The 17,730-nt window shown below is 41.3% G+C and overlaps 1 protein-coding gene across 2 annotated transcripts in view; it reads right to left on the bottom strand.

The window, feature by feature from the left end:
- LANCL1 (LanC like glutathione S-transferase 1) overlaps positions 1-17,730 on the bottom strand; it is a 47,255-nt gene that overhangs the window by 9,689 nt on the left and 19,836 nt on the right. For both annotated transcript variants that reach the window (XM_065930649.1, XM_065930648.1), the window contains exons 4-7: positions 15,890-16,097; positions 5,166-5,301; positions 4,474-4,620; positions 1,255-1,437 (exon numbers count right to left, since the gene is read on the bottom strand). In XM_065930649.1, coding sequence (XP_065786721.1) covers positions 1,255-1,437; positions 4,474-4,620; positions 5,166-5,301; positions 15,890-16,097 — 674 coding nt within the window. The remainder of the gene's footprint in view (positions 1-1,254; positions 1,438-4,473; positions 4,621-5,165; positions 5,302-15,889; positions 16,098-17,730) is intronic.

Genomic DNA, 17,730 nt, shown 5'->3' with positions numbered 1-17,730 from the left:
ATGTAAGGATGTGAGAGTTGGACTATAAAGAAAGTTGAGCACCAAAGAATTGATGCTTTTGAACTGTGGTGTTGGAGAAGACTCTTAGAGTCCCTTGGACTGCGAGGAGATCCAACCAGTCCATACTAAAGGAGATCAGTCCTGGGTGTTCATTGGAAGGACTGATGTTGGAGCTGAAACTCCAATACTTTGGCCACCTGATGCCAAGAGCTGACTCACTGAAAAGACCCTGATGCTGGGAAAGATTGAGGGCAGGAGGATGAGATGGTTGGATGGCATCACTGATGCTATGGATGTGAGTTTGAGTAGGCTCCAGGAGTTGGTGATGGACAAGGAAGGCTGGCGTGCTGCAATCCATGGGTTTGCAAAGAGTCAAGCGACTGAATTGAACTGATTATGTGTTAATACAGCCATCACTCTTATCTATTTCCAAAACAGAAACTCTGTACCCATGAAGTAATCATCCTCACCTTCCTAGCCCTTGGTAGCTTTTACGCTACTCTCTCACTATTTATGCCTATTTTATACATCTCACATTAACCATCACAGCATGTAAGTGGAGTCACACTGGGTCTGCCCTTTTGTTTCTGGCGTGTTTCACTTGGCATCATGTTTTCAAGGCTCATGCATGTTGTAGTATGGATCAGAAGTTAATTCTTTTTTAGGGATAAATCATATTCTTTTGCATGTAGACACCACATTTTGTCCACCCATTAATCTGCTGATGGACACTTGGATTGTTTCCACTTTTTGGCTACTGTGAACAATGCTGCTAGCGAACACTGGTGTACATATATCTGTTTGAAACCTCATTTTCACTTCTTTTGGGTATATACCAAGGAGTGGAATTGCTGGAGCGTATGTTTAACCCTGTGTTTAATTTTTTGATGAACTGCCAAACTGCTTTCTATAGTAGCTGAACCATTTTATATTGCCACCAGCAATGTCCAGGGAGAATCCTTTCTATTTTTAATTGAGCTCCTGGGATATTTATCTTGTCTTCGCCACTAATACTATAGATCTTGGCTACTCTACCCGTCAGTGAAGCGGTTCCTTGTTCTGTGAAATAATGTGTGCTATGGTATAAATGGATACTGTGAGAATGAATTATAATTCACATAGCCAAGTGAGTTTAGGTCCAACGAATGGTTTGTCTATGTATCCTTGAAGAATTACACAGAAAACTAGTTAAGGTGATAGAATTTTATATTCTGTTTGCTAACTTGTTTCTAAAAACAAGAAAATTCCCATCACCTTATAGGCCTGAAGGAGCATGTAGATTACCCCGGGGGCACCATGGCACCAGTGGACCAGCAGATCACGACTGTCGTCCACACAAGGAGGGTAGTTGCCTGAAGGGAATTTCAGTCGGCAGACATAGTCCACACTGGGCTTGACCAAAGTATGTAGCTTCGTATGGCTCACTTGAAGGCTGGGCTAAAAACAAGAATGGGAATTTATTAGTTTTGCTGCAACAAACAGTCGTTCTTAACGCTCAAAGTGAAACTGTTAGTCACTCAGTCCTGTCAGACACTTGCTCAGGGATGGGTTTAAAAAGAGAGGAAAAGATGACCAAAATGAAATGGAAGTCATTAAATGGTTTCGGATTCCAGCCAATTTTTTCATCTACTGGCACAAACCAAAATTAGGCTATCGGTTTACATCTGGAACCTTATATACATATTATTTTCAATATTTATTTTTATCTAGATATATATAAAAATTCCCAAAGCCAATGCTTAAGAATGTGAGCTAAGAGAAACTTCCTAAGGTCTTAGTACCTTAAGCACACTTTAAGGACCACAAACAGATTCATTAGACAAATCAGGTACAACTTTCATCTAAAGCAGTAGAGGTGGTAGTTTAGTCGCTAGATCGTGTTTGACTCTTTGAGACCCCGTGGACTGTAGCCCATCAGCCCCTCTGTCCATGAGATTTCCCAGGCAAGAGTACTGGAGTGGGTTGTCATTTCCTCCTCCAGGGGATCTTCCCAACCCAGGTATCGAACCTGAGTCTCCTGCACTGTAGGCGAATTCTTCAATGACTGAGCCAACAGTGAAGCCCATTTAGAGTACTGGTGGGTGATATTTCCAACAGAAGAAGATGCTAACAAGTTGGGAGACATAGGATCTAAATCTCCAGTTGGTGTGACTCTAGATTAAGTCTTTCTGCAAAAGATTTGGAACTGATACTTATGAAGGCTTATTTAGATACAATAATGAACAGAATTATAGGATTTGGTGCCATATGGCATATGAGCCTCTACTTTTGATAGAATTTTTAGTTTTGGTCCTAGTCCTAATTCAGTGTACTGCATACTTCTTTTAAACAACAAATTCAGTGTTGTCTTTGCCAGGCAGGGGCTGGGCATTTGGGGTGGGAGGGAGGCAGTGTTGTGAAGTCAGGAAGGAGGCAGTGCTGGCAGGGAACATGCACGAAGTTCTGTAGACACACTCAGATTCCACTTGATGCACAGAATATTGTTCAAGCGCAGTTTAAAATGCGAGAGGTGAATGACTGGATTCTCTTCAAACTTGCAGAAGTTCTCAAAATGGCCTAAAAACTACATTTTATGTTGATACTCATGCACCTATCAGGATGGACTTTGAGGATTAAAAATTAAATCATTTCAAATAGATAATAATGTACAAATGGAAAATGCAATACTTGGGTTTCCAGATTTCTTATTATAAGCAAACACATGGAAGCGGAGGGTAAGACACCTCCTGATGATCTGCTTCAAAGAAAGGTCATGAGGCCATCCAGTCACTGACACGTATGACTAACTCACCTTGGCACGTCAAGGTTGTTCTTCTTTCCTGAAAACTTTCAAGAATCTGTATTTACTTCTGGAAATAGAGTCAGTGAGGGAAGTGTGCCAGAAAAATAAAAGAATTTAAGCTTAAAGTGTCAAAACCCCTAATTATAAAACTCTGATTTGAGAAGTGCAGAATAAACATCACCGTTGATCTCTTACTTCCAGTAACACTCCAAGTATGGTTATGCATTCAAAAGCAATAATAAGGTTTTATTTTTCAGCTCTGCTGTTCTTGTTTAGTTACAGGGAAATGACACGTGTGAGGTTGATTTGGCATTATTACAGCTGCTCAACCAGCTATGGGCATTTATATCCAAGCTCTCTTGTTGAACGTATTAATGAAACATTTTCTGTTATGCTACACTGTAGTTTGGGAAATTGAGGGGGGGCACCTTTACCATCATTAAAAATCAGTATTCTTTTGCCATGAATTCTTATTCTTAAGCACAAGTGCCGATTTCTCCTTCAGCAGAGTTAGACAAGCCCCTGGAAATGATGCTCTCATGAGGGGCCCTCTTCTGACCTTCCCTTCCCGGTTATGCTTGTTTTAATACTCTATTTGCCCTCGGTCTATCTGGCCCTGGCTGATGTCCCCAACAGTATTAGCACCAAAGAACTGTTGAACATGGCATGTGCTGTGCTTAGTCGCTCAGTCACATCCAGCTCTTTGCAACCCCTTGGACTAGAGCCTGCCAGGCTCCTCTGTCCATAGGGATTCTCCAGGCAGGAATACTGGAATGGGCTGCCATGCCCTCCTCCAGGGGATCTTCCCAACCCAGGGATCCAACCCAGGTCTCCCACACTGCAGGCAGATTCTTTACCGTCTGAGCCACCAGGGAAGCCCAAGAATACGGAGTGGGTGGGTTATCCCTTCTCCAGGGGAGCTTCCTGGCCCAGGAATCAAACCGGGGTCTCCCACGTTGCAGGCAGATTCTTTAGCAGCTGAGCTACCAGGGAAACCCTGGAACATGGCATATTCAGCTATTTTTCAGGTAAATTACACAAAATCCATTGAAAGGGCTCCTTAGTTTTGTTCTCTAACTTCGCCTTAGACAGCAGATCCTTCCTTGTTCTATTGATTTTGTTCTTACTCCTGGAACTTCTTTCAGTGGGCTGTGCCTTATAATGAGGAGCAGTATTAATTCAAGGCATCTGCTCGAACAGCAGAGCAGAGCAGAGGGCACTTCATAGAGAAGAATAGGTCAAAACACATACCCTGCACAAGTGGCATGAAGTGGGCAAGTGTGGTCACCTACAAATCAAACAGCATCTCAAAGTGCAGTGCCTGTTATGTTAACACACTTCAAACACACTTTGGCAAGCACTGTTGGTGTTTAGTCATTGCACTGTGTCTGACTCTTTGCAACCCCATGGGATCTCCCAGGCAAGCTACAGTGGGTTGTGATTTCCTTCTCCAGGGGATCCTCCTGACCCAGGGATCAGACCTGTATCTCCTGCACTGGCAGGCAGGTTCTTTACCATTGAGGCACGCGGGAAGCCCTTGGCAGGCACTACTCTTGTTTATCTAGGCCAGGTGATTACCAGGAGAGTGAGGCAGCCGTTGACCATGAAAAAACTGAGCCGGGGCACTTGTCTTCTCACCCTAGACAGTACAGTAGGAACCACATTCTAGTTCCATCATCACCACCTCTTACCTGCATCAGGTAGTAATAAATTCCTGCCAGGCCATGAGCAGCCCCCACATAATATTCTTGGTACCATTCATACATCAGTGGAGTCTTCCCTGTGAACCTTCTCTTCCTAGCTAGGTCTTCTCCAGAAGTTAAGACTGTTTCACAAACCTACAGAGAGAAACCCAACCAGAGTAAGGAAAGCATTAGAATGGAGACAAGGGATTTTTGCTAACAGGTACTGGGGAACACAGCAAGTTAGACATCATCTTGTGGCCATGAATGGGCACAGTTTGACTCTGTACTCAGAGAAGCACATGGGATTATTCTGTCTCAAAGAGGGAGAGTCTGGAAGATTTTGAACTCTTGTTTACTACAGCTCATAAGAATTCACCTGTCAAAGGAAAGCAAAACTCCCTCAGGTACAGAAGGAACACTTGCACCTCAGAGGTCAGCTCTGGCCCTTATCTTCCTCTGAATGGCCCCTGAAGTCCCAGATGGAGCAGCTGGACTCCTGACTGACTCACCCCCTTCAGTTTCCCACAGCACCCCACGTGAGGCTGGTGGTGCTGGGGTCATGCCTGACCTTCAGAGGTCAAGGTACATCTTCGCGGCCAGCTACCTGGGATGTGCTGATGAGGGAAACAAAACCAACAGCTTCGGCAGACAGGAAGTGGGATCCTAAAAAGACGCCAGAAAGCACAAAAATGTTGTACCTGCTGAATATGGCTCTGAGGAATCTTTTCCTCTCCAAAGTTCTTATTCACAAACAGAAGAGCACTGATGTAGCCCATTCTTCCATAGAGCATTTCACTTGGAGCATGGGGATCAATCTTGTTTAAGTGAATCAGCCTGGGAATAAAAATACATGCCTAAGATAATGTGAAAGGGATTGGGTCGAGATAGTTACTTAAAGATGGTACAATTAAAACATACACACGCAAATATATATAGAGAGTTATATATATACACATATGTGGGATTATTTATATTAAATGTATCAAATATAATATTTAAATATATTTACATATAACTTATATTAGTATACTCTAAATATTAAGTAGGCTGGGCCAGACCATAAATGGGTAATCAGGGGTCAGTGATTAACCATCAACTACATTTCTTTTCTTCAGTTCACAAGGGAACTGACAAACAAGAAATTCAAAGAATGCAGGGACACAGGATTATGGCTGGGACCACCTACAGTTTCCCGAGCCCCCCATGGCAGCACACCCGGAGGCCAGCAGTTGGCGTCCGAGAAGCCAAGAACTACTGGCTATCGTAACATTCAGTCTGAGGAAGTGTTTCCGTAACATGAAACGCCTGCGGCAGCCCAGTTATCACCTTTCCTGGTTTACCTCTGAAGCATGTCATCTGGCCTGGCTGAAGTGTTTGCTCAGCAGCCTGACCTACCACCATCGGTTACACATACAGACAACACAAAGGGATCAGTCAGGCCCCCTGCTTCCTCAGTCTCCCGGCATCTAGTCCTTCCTTTCAGAAATAGCCCTGGTTACCAATTTCTTGTGTATTCCAAGAATTATTTTATGCACAGGTAAGAATACATAAAATTATTTATAAACATGTTTCCCCAAATGTTTTGTGACTCAGCTACTTAACAATTCATCTTGACAATCATTCCTGATCAGCACACACAGAGTAATCTCTGTCTTTATCATAGGTGCATAGTATTCCACCAAATGATTATAATTTATTAGTTCCCTATTGATAGACTCAGTTCAGTGTACCCCCCAAAAAAGTTATTTTTGGTTCTGGTCCCAGGTGAGATGGAGTAAGCATAAGCCATCCTGCCTCTCACACCACATGTAGGACCAGAACCTACAGAGAACGTATGAAGCTATTTGAAAACCCTGAAAGGTACACAGTAGCCAGCAGAATGGGGATGACCAGAATTTGAAGTACTACTGCCAAACCAGTGGTGAGTTTACTACATTTTCCCCTCTGGTATTTCCCTGGCCTGAACTCAGGGCTGCCTGAAGCCTGGAAGTGGGCATCAGTGGGCTAGAAGACTCCTGGAAGAAGCCCTTCAGTTTTGTCTCAGAAAAGAAGAGGAAAGGGAACTCTTAATAGCATAGAGTGGTAAAACACTTCATTTTTCTGTTCACTCCCCAGGCCACCAGGAATCACATGCTGGCAGAAGTGAAGGCACCGGGAGCCCACAGGGGCCAGAACTCTGAGAGGGACCTGCCCACGAATACTGGAGAGGCTGTAGCCCCAGGAGTGTTGAGGGGGCAGAGGCCCTTTGCCTCACTTCTCTTTCCAGCCTCCCCATCACTTGACACCCCCAGATGCAGGCCCAAGCATGGGAAGTGTGTGGCTGAGTAGGGTAACCGAAGCCTCACTTCTTTCTGGAGAATCAAAACAGGAAGCTCCAGAGAACCAGAAAGTAGGTGGAGTTCACAGAGGGATACGAGTTCAGAGAAGCAACTATACTTGTAGTCTGAACTCTGAGAATGAACTTTTATCTTCTTTTTCTCTTTTGGTGGGGGGCAGGAAATAAGATAGCTAGGAAAAATGTTGTTGCTATTTTACATTTTTCATCACATGAAATTTTGAAAGCACATCCTGATCCCTAAATTATCCTACAAATTCAATGTGAGACCATTTTAATTATTAAAATGATTTAGGCTTTGATGAAGCTTGAGAAAATGATTTTAGTATACTAAAAAAGCATGAGGGAAAGAGTCAGGGGACTTTTGGAAAAGAGGAATGATGAGAGGACATTAGTCTTACCAAAAAAAAAAAAAGATCTTGTCATCAGGTAGCTTATGATGCTAAACATGCTATTTAATCCCTATATTTTAAATTTCTCAACTATAAGATGAATGATGCCTTCCAATTTAAACATTTATTTTTAAAGTAGTGAAGTATAAATAATGCCTGCATGTGTATATTATCTAACTTTAGTCTACATACTAAAAACGTTTAATAAGCATTTGAAGTAACAAAAAAATCATACCCCTGGAGTGATTGGTTATATCTGAAGTATTCTATAAAGAAAGCTGAGTTCCAAAAAATCTGATGCATTTGAACTGTGGTGTGGGAGAAGACTTGAGAGTCCCTTGGACTGCAAGGAGACCAAACCAGTCCATCCTAAAGGAAATCAGTCCTGAATATTCATTGGAAGGACTGATGCTGAAGCTCCAATATTTTGGCCACCTGATGCAAAGAGCTGACTCATTGGAAAAGACCCTGATGCTGGGAAAGACTGAAGGCAGGAGGAGAAGGGGATACAGAGGATGAGATAGTTGGATGGCATCACTGACTCGATGGACATGAGTTTGAGTGAGCTCTGGGAGTTGGTGATGGACAGGGAAGCCTGGAGTGCCGCAGTCCATGGGCTCACAGAGTCAGACATGAGTGAGTGAGTGAACTGAATTGAAGTATTCTAGTAAGGAATCAACACTCAGAGATACTTGGCACTTCAAATAACTTTAACAAAACTTACACTAGAGGACTTGATAACATGGGGAGTAAAGAATGTTAGGAAATATTGGTGGGGTGAGTGGTGAAGATGGGTGGGATGTTTGGGAAATGGTACAGGCTCTAGCCACCGTTTGATGAGTAAGATCCAAGAAGAATCAAGGAGGACGTGGCTTTATCTGAGCCACAAGAACAGGGCAGAGGACTGACTGTGTGTGGTGTCTTCTTCCTAATAAATGTAGAGTCTGCTTAACTGCTTTTGCCTTCACTTACTCAGTGGTAAAATGAAGGTTACAGCTGAGAGGGTGCACAGCCCCCTACCTCTAATTTCTGGAGGCTCCCAACATCAACAAACAACAAAAACACAAACAGGAAAACAAGAACCTAACAACTGCTACCACCATCAGCAGATAGAGAGTCCTAGCTCTGAAGGGAAGGTACTTGTGAAAAAGAAAACAACCCTCCTCTCCCGAACCCTCCCCAAGCACTTCCACAAGCCTGTGGTGGGAGGGGAACTCTCAGGATTAAAAATGAAGAAGACACACTTTAATAAGCAGAATGAACTGATTTTTTGTTGTTGTTTACAGCAGCTTTACTCATAATTACCAAAACTCGGAATCAACCAAGCTGTCCGTCAGTAGGTGATGTGGATAAGAGAACTGTGGTACATCCAGGGGAATGAGATGATTTCGGTGAGTGAAAAGGGCTGAAACAGTAACTGAGAAAAAGTTAGGAAAGCATCCTTAAGGGAACCTACTCCCCGACAGGAAAGAGAGATTTCAAAGAGCTTGGCTGGCTGCAGTTACTGACAAAGTTAAATGTTTCCATATTTATACCTGAACAAATGGAGTCATCTCAATCAAACTGGTTAAACATGCAAATGCTGGCTTATGCATTTCTTTTCTATTACAAACACAGGCATTAAACTCTCAGTGGAATAGTGGTTATTAATAGTAGGGACACAGTGGTCAGAGGTAGATTTCAATTTTCTCATAATACCTTGCTTGATTTTTTTCCCCCTCCAATGCCAAGAGGGTTATCTGTTATCTGGTCTATAACCACAGGGTGGTTTTTTCCTACTTTAATACCCTCCCTCATCCCCCCAAATCTCTAATAATTTAAAAAAGTTTATTAAGAAAAATTCTATTTTTTCAGAACTGGAAGCTCAGTAATGTTGAGAACTTAATAAAATGTTAACTAGATACAAACTCAACTGTTGTAGTAAACAGAATAAACATCCTAGAGTTCTCATGAGAGTTTATTATAAAGTATTAATATAAAAGCATCAAACTGTATAGAATTTAGAAATAGAAAAGCACTTCTCATTTTTGTAAAGGGTATTATTGAAAGAACTATTCAAAGAATGAAATGATTAGCAGTTTTTAAAATAAACACTGCTCTATGGAAGTTACTAAAAATAATTACTACATATTGCATTAATTCCAACGATGTTCTCATCTAAATAAAATGTGTTTGAACCAGTGAATTAGAAAATACCATTCTTTTATTTGCCGTTGTCATGACCTGCATCATCACTAGTGTGTGCTGCGTCTTTCAGTCGTGTCTGACTCTTTGTGACTCCATGGACTGTAGCCCACCAGGCCCCTCTGTCCATGGGATTCTCCAGGCAAGAACACTGGAGTGGCTTGCCATGCCCTTCTCCAGGGGACCTTCGCAACCCAGGGATCCAACCCAGGTCTCCCACTTTGCCAGCAGATTCTTTACTGTTTGAGCTACCAGGAAAGCCCAGTGGCTTCCACAAGGAACCAGTAGGTGGCGATATATAATCAGCATACCAATTATTTTGCAACCAAACATTTGGTTGTTCAAAGTAGATGGCAAGTACTTATTTTCAAATACTTGAAAATAAAGTATTGGTCAGTGCATCTCATTATAATGAGTACTTAAGAAGGAAGTACCTTATTTTTTTATGCATTTGAATTCAATTCATTAAAACTCATTAGTTGCATGTATCTAACAGTGTTCATAGAGCACTATTTACAATAGCCAAGACATGGAAGCCACCTCAGAGTCCGGGCATAGATGAATGGATAAAGATGATGTAGGACATATATACAATGGAATATTACTCAGCCATGAAAAGAATGAAATAATGCCATCTGCAGCAACATGGACGGACCTAGAGATTACCACATTAAATGAAGTAAGCTGGACAGAGAAAGACAAATATCATATGATAGCCCTTATATGTGCAATCTAAAAAAAATGACAAACGAATTTATTTACAGAACAGGAAAAGTCTCACAAACAGTTAACAAACATATGGTTACCAAAGGGGAAAGGGTCAGGGAGGAATTAATTAGGAGTATGGGGTTAAAATATAAACACTACTACAGATAAAATAGGCAATCAACAAGGATATGCTATGAGCACAGGGAACTCATATATATATATTGATATATAATTGTTTAATCACTAAGTCATGTCTGACTCTTTTGTAACCCCACAAACTGTAGCCCACCAGGTTCCTCTGTCCATGGGATTTCCCAGGTAAGAATACTGGAGTGAGTTGCCATTTCCTTCTCAAGGGGATCTTTCTGATCCAGAGACTAAACCTGTGTCTCCTGCTTAGCAGGCATATTCTTTACCACTGAGCCACCTGGGAAGCCCATATGTGTATAAAATCAAGTATACTTCAATAAGCGTTTTCCTAGTGGCTCAGACGATAAGAATCTGCCTGCAAACACTGGAGACCCAGGACTGATGAGTCAGGAAGATCCTCTGGAGAAGGGAATGGCTACCCACTCTAATATTCTCGCCTGGAAAATTCCATGGACAGAGGAGACTGGTGGGCCTGCAGTCCATGGGGTCGCAAAGAGTCGGACATGATTGAGCGACTAACACATGCTATACTTCAATAGAAATTAAAAACCAAGTCAGAAAGAGAGACTAAAACAATTACTAAAACTAGGACTTTTAACATCATGCTTTAGATGCTTTATTATTAAGACAAAATGAAGAAATGACAGCATTTATCAATCATGATGGTTATTTTATGTGTTTTCAGAAACTCTCACACCCAGAAGCACATCACTGCAGCTCCACTTATTTGTTTTGCCATGTGGATATTAACAGCAACCGATCTTTAGAGGAGACAAGTCATTGACATGTCACTGAAGCAAGAATAAAGACATAAAAACAGGATAATTCTGTTCCACTCCTAGCAGTATTTCCCCAGGGTGTTACTGGAAAGAGTTTTTGCCTTTTATCATCAAAAGGTTTGTAACTTTTAAAAAAGAAGTCTTTTTCATATTCATCGCTGCAAAAGAGAAAGGATATATATTTTCTGAACAGAAAGCCAAAGTTCTTCGTCACTCTAAGCACTAGCCTGAAAGCATGTATGTGTGAGGGTAAGTCACTTAACTGGGCACAAAACAGGCAATGCTCTTTATTCATGTAGTAGCACCAACTATCTCTGTGAAGAAGGAAGGGAGAAAACAGTATAAATCAAGCTGTGGGAAGAACTAGCACTATTTGTTATCTTTCTCTCCACTTGTCTCAGCCAAGTGCTGGACAATTTTGAACAAGAACACACACATGTACACACATTCCTTTTGGTGAGTCGCAGACCCTGCCAAGAAAAGTATAAATGTTCTCTCCATACTGAATATAATTTAAGAGTTTTCTATATACCTCTGGAAGCCCTAAGTTTCTCAAGATTTCAAAGCTAAGAAGCCCTACCTTTATTAAATAACTGATGTCATCAAGTAATTTTGGATTTCCTGAAGTTAAATTGAAAAGACTTTGAAATTTTTCACTTAAAAGGGAGGAGATGTGAAAGTAATTTATAAATAATTCTGCTTCTTTTTGGTCTGCCATGAACTTCAGGAATCTAAAAAACCAAACCTGAGGCCAAAAAGAGATATTTTTCTATCATACACCTGCATTCTATATTTTTAACCTTAAGTCTATAAATAAAATATTGCTGAAATGTTGTAAAACAAAAAATGATATAAATAACACTTTTAATACCAAGGTATCAAGAAAAAACAAATTTTATTCTAACTGTTTTATAATAAGCCATTATTAATAAATGGTATTATTCCCTAAAGAGTGTTACTTAGAACAACAGACCCTAAGAAGTCCTGAGGTTACCTAAGAGATAAGTGTGGCAAATTCTGCTCCCTAGAGTCACCTGAGTTTCCCCTGTGTTTAAAAGTTACTGAAGACTCTGAGAAGCCAGTAAAAGCATGCTGTAACTTTAATTAGTATTTCCACACTGCATCTGAATACACAAATCTTGTTTTCATTTAATACCTAATAACATTCATCATTTATGAAACTAATACTATTTGGCTGTACATATTTTGAGAGAGGCTGACATTATATGTAGAATATCAGTTCAGTTCAGTCGCTCAGTCGTATCCGACTCCTTGCAATCCCATGGACTGCAGCACACAAGGCCCCCGTGTCCATCACCAACTCCCAGAGTCTACTCAAACTCATGTCCATTGAGTTGGTGATGCCATCCAACCATCTCATCCTCTGCCGTACCCTTCTCCTCCCACCTTCAATCTTTCCCAGTATCAGGGTCTTTTCAAATGAGTCAGTTCTTCACATCAGGTGGCCAAAGTACTGAAGTTTCGGCTTCAGCATTACTCCTTCCAATGAGTATTTAGGACTGATTTCCTTTAGGATGGACTGGTTGGATCTCTGCAGTCCAAGGGACTCTCAAGAGTCTTCTCCAAACACCACAGTTCAAAAGCATCAATTCTTTGGCGTTCAGCTTTCTTTACAGTCCAAATCTCACATTCATACATGACTACTGGAAAAACCATAGCTTTGACTAGACGGACCTTTGCTGACAAAGTAATGTCTCTGCTTTTTAATATGCTGTCTAGGTTGGTCATAACTTTCCTTCCAAGGAGCAAGCGTCTTTTAATTTCATGGCTGCAGTCACTATGTACAGTGATTTTGGATCCCCCCCCCCAAAATAAAGTCTGTCACTGTTTCCATTGTTTCCCCATCTATTTGCCATGAAGTGATGGGACCAGATGCCATGATGGTAGTTTTCTGAATGTTGAGCTTTAAGCCAACTTTTTCACTCTCCTCTTTCACTTTCATCAAGAGGCTCTTTAGTTCTTCTTTCTGCCATAAGGGTCATCTGCATATCTGAGATTACTGATATTTCTCCTGGCAACCTGAGTCCAGCTTGTGCTTCATCCAGCCCAGTGTTTCTCATGATGTACTCTGTATGTAAGTTAAATAAGCAGGGTGTCAATATACAGCGATGACGTATTCCTTTCCTGATCTGGAACCAATCTACTGTTTCATGTCCAGTTCTAACTGTTGCTTCCTGACTTCCATACAGATTTCTCAGGAGGCAGGTCGGGTGGTCTGGTATTCCCATCTTTCAGAATTTTCCAGCTTCTTGTGATCCACACAGTCAAAGGCTTTGGCATAGTCAATAAAGCAGAAGTAGATGTTTTTCTGCAACTCTCTCGCTTTTTCGATGATCCAAAGGACACTGGCAAATTAGATCTCTGGTTCCTCTGCCTTTTCTAAATCCAGCTTGAACATCTGAAAGTTCATGGTTCAAGCATTGCTGAAGCCTAGGTTGGAGAATTTTGAGCATTACTTTGCTATTGAGTGAGATGAGTACAATTATGTGGTAGTTTGAGCATTCTTAGGCATTGCCTTTCTTTGGGATTGGAATGAAAACTGACACTTTCCAGTCCTGTGGCCACTGCTCAGTTTTCAAGGCTACTACAATTTATTTTTATGAAACTTAAGAGCGATTCATTGAATGAGACCTTCTTGCAAACCTCTAAAGCAGAGGCATCCTCAGCAAATAAAACGAGAAATACTAATGCTATTCTAACAGTAATTCATAGGAATGAAGAGTGAGAATCAAAAACCATGGTCGGTTCGGAGATGATCACTTACTAAAATCGTGGATCCACTTGAAAAACAGGCTAAACCTTTACCAAAGAAGATATTCAAATGGTGCACTGGGATGACCCTGAGGGATGGGATGGGGAGGGACGTGGCAGGGAGCTTCAGGATGGGGGACACATGTATTCCCATGGCTGATTCATGTCAGTGTTTGGCAAAAACCACTACAATACTGTAAAGTAATTAGCCTCCAATTAAAAAAAAATGACAAATAAGTATATGAAGTGATGCCCCTCAACATATGTCATTACAGAAATGCAAATTAAGACAATGAGATACCAGTACACATCTATTAAAATGGCCAAAATCTGGAACACTGACAACACCAAATGCAGACAAAGATGGGAGCAATAAGAACTCTTATTCATTGCTGGTGGGAATGCAAAATGTATAACCACTCTGGAAGACAGTTTAAGTTTTTTCTAAAATGAAACATAGTCTTATCACACAATCCAGACATTATGATCCTCGGTATTTTACTGAAAAGAGCTGGAAACAAATGTCCACACAAAAACCTGAATATGAATGTTTTTCACAGCTTTGTTTATAGTTGGTAAAACTTGAAAGAAACCAAAGTGTTCTTCAATAGGTGAATGAATACATAAACTATGGTACCTTTAGACAGTGGAATATTATTCAGTGCTACAAATAAGAGCTATCAAACCATGAACAGACATGGAGAAATCTAAATGCATACTACTAATGAAAGGAGCCAATCTGAAAACGCTATATACTATACGATTCCAACTCTATGACATTCTGGAAAAGGCAAAACGATGGAGATGGTAAAAAGAACAATAGGAAGAAGGGAGGAGAGATTAATAAGCATAGCACAGAGGATTTCAAGAGCAGTGAAACTACTCTGTATGATACTGTAACGATGTATACCTGTCATTATACGCTTATCCAATCCCATAAAATGTACAAAGCCAAGAGTGAACTACAGACTTTGGGTGATATGATGTGTCATCACAGGTTCATCAACTGTGGCTAGCGTACTCTGCGGGGGATGTTGATAATGGTGGGGGTGGGGGAGCGGTGGTGCTATGCATGTACAGACCAGGGGATGTATGGGAAGTTTCTGTACCTTCCTCTCAGTTTTATTGTGAACTGAAAACTGCTCTGAAAAGTCAGGTCTGTTAAATAACAAAACAAAAACCTCTGCTGGAATTGCAACTCTCTGTGTGTAAGAATATTTAGGGGGAGCCTTGGGATTCCCTGGTAGCTCAGCTGGTAAAGAATCCGCCTGCAACGCAGGAGACCCTGGTTCAATTCCTGGGTCAGGAAGACTCCTGGAGAAGGGATAGGTTACCCACTCCAGTATTCCTGGGCTTCCCTAGTGGCTCAGCAGGTAAAGAATCCGCCTGCAATGTGGGAGACCTGGGTTCGATCCCTGGGTTAGGAAGATCCCCTGGAGAAGGGAGAGGCTACCCACTCCAGTATTCTGGCCTGGAGAATTCCATGGACTACAGTCCCTGGGGTCTCAAAGAGTCAGACATGACTGAGTGACTTTCACTTTAACAGTACGGCACGCAGAGCTGCATGGCAGACCGATTTCTTAGTAGAATTCTGAAAGTGTTCAATAAACTTTACTAAAGCAAAAACTGCAGTTTGTTAGTATAAAAGTTTCATAATTCTTCATTATTCACAAGCTGCCCTGATTTATATTAAAATGAAACTGGATTTGCAAGTCATTATTTCTGTAGGAGCCATTTTGGCTCTGTGATCCCTTGGGAGGCCTCTTCCGCCCATTATAGCACGTGCACCACATTTCTTCGAATTATTGATGCTGGATAGCACCCTGGACTAGTAATCACATGACTAGGCTTTTGATCCCATTTACGTGAAGGAACTGAGGTTTGATCTGGAACATGTCAGTGTCATTACATCTTGCCATAAAAAAGGATTACAATGGTTGTTCCTTAACTACAACTCAGAAATAATGTGAGACTTGATCAAATGACAGCAGTAAGATTTACTGCTGAGAGAAAAGTAAATTCAATAAAATATTCTTCTGCTAGCACACACAGAGTTAAGGCAAAGTGTCTAAATAGTAATTCTCAAAAAGAAACACGAGTACCGGGTGATGCACTCTTCCGCCTGCTTCTCGTTGTTCATCTTGTGATGCACCACAGCAGCCGCCGCCAGGGGGCCCCCGTCCCCGCAGAGGAAGGTTATGGAATGCTTGCTCAAAGAGTTCAGACTCTGCTTTACGTAGCCATGTGCCATCTGTAGGTAGGCAGGGTCCCCGAACACATCGTAGAGGTGTAAGTAAAGCACAGCAATACCTGAAAAGCAAAAAGAAAATGATGTACAGATAAGGAAAGAGCAGTTGACTGTACTGTTCTGGGGTACTGTCTACTCAGCAGTGTTGATTTTTGATAAGCTAACAGCAAATATGTAAATTATCTGAAAATTCAGATGACCTTAGTTCTAGACTCAGCTTTACCACTAAGTAGCTCTAAGGAAAATACTTTTTCTGTTTCCTCATCAACTCAAAATTAAAATAGAAACTCTAAGAACACTAAACCCAAGTTTACTATGAATGAATCCTTGTTACGCTCCAGTTATTGTGTTCTTTTTTTCTTTTGAGAGTCCTCCTATTTTATTTATTTATTTTTGGCTGTCATGGACCTTCACTGCCGCATGGGCTGTTCTCTAGCTGCGGCGAGCGGGGGCTACTCTCTAGTTGCGGTGCACGGGCTTCTCATGGTGGTGGCTTCTTGTGCTGCGGAGCAGGGACTTCAGGCCACGTGAGTTTCGGTGGTTGCGGCACGTGGGCTCGGTAGCTGTGGCTCCGGGCTCTGGAGCACAGGCTCAAGAGTTGCGGTGCAGGGGCTTACTTGCCCCATGGCGTGTGGGATCGTCCCGGATCAGGGTTGAAACCTGTGTCTCCTGCATTGGCAGGTGGATTCTTTAACACCGAGTCACCAGCAAAGCCGTTGATGTATTGTTTTTGATGGCAAAAATTATACGTCACGAATTTTTGGTATAATAAATCATCGCCTACCTATTTTACAAATAACAATTTCCTTAATAAAAAACAAGAAATGTTTGTTCTTATGAGCTGAAAAAATTCAATAAAAAACTCAATTTTTCTTTGTATAGAAGATCATGTTTTGCATGAGAAGGTAGGTAGAGTAATAACCAAATCCTCCATCCCAGTACCGTTCCAGGTAGGGATTATATGAAAACTATTAAGCTATTTGAGATCTAAGAAAATAAATTCAGTTTCTCAATTTTTTTTTTAACCCTGTTGAAGTCACTTAAGGAACTATACTAGAAAAGCTGCCAGTAACTTTTGCTTTGGGCTTTCATTTGCTTCTTATCCTGCTCTTGAAGGCTGCTACATGTAATTGAGGCCTTGTGTACATGTCTGCATTGCAAATGCCTGTCACAGTAGATAGAGCCTTTTCTCGGAAGCCGACTGGTCTCAGGGCAGACTCAGAGTGGTGGGGTAGAGAGCCTGCCTGCCTGCAGCATTTCCAGAAACTCATTTCTTCCCTTAAAGTACATTTTCCATCTCATTTACCATTTTTAGAAGATACAGAGCGTCTGTTTAAATCTAAATTAATAGAGCCAATCTCTTCATGGATTTCGGGGTTGTAAAAATGCAGTTTGCAAAATTACTTTTCACTGTACTGAGGACAATTTTAAATTTAGATAGTTTTCTCATTTTGCATGGGTAACCTCCAAAGCTTTGTGCTACAGACAATTCAATTTCGCATGTATATTAAGGCCAAATTTTTATTTCCTGCCGAAGTTAATAACCTTGTCTGCTCTTTCAGAGTGGCCTGGTGTTAGTAATTCCATAAGATGCTGATCAAAAGTACCAATACTTAAGGTTTATAGACATAAGTGTATAAAGCCATGCATGTGGGTTAGAAAAAAAAATTCTCCTTTTCACAAATGATCAACGTC

Source organism: Muntiacus reevesi, chromosome 3, assembly GCF_963930625.1.
Source record: "Muntiacus reevesi chromosome 3, mMunRee1.1, whole genome shotgun sequence".
Lineage (NCBI taxonomy): Eukaryota > Metazoa > Chordata > Mammalia > Artiodactyla > Cervidae > Muntiacus > Muntiacus reevesi.
This window is presented reverse-complemented; position numbering and strand designations above follow the sequence as displayed.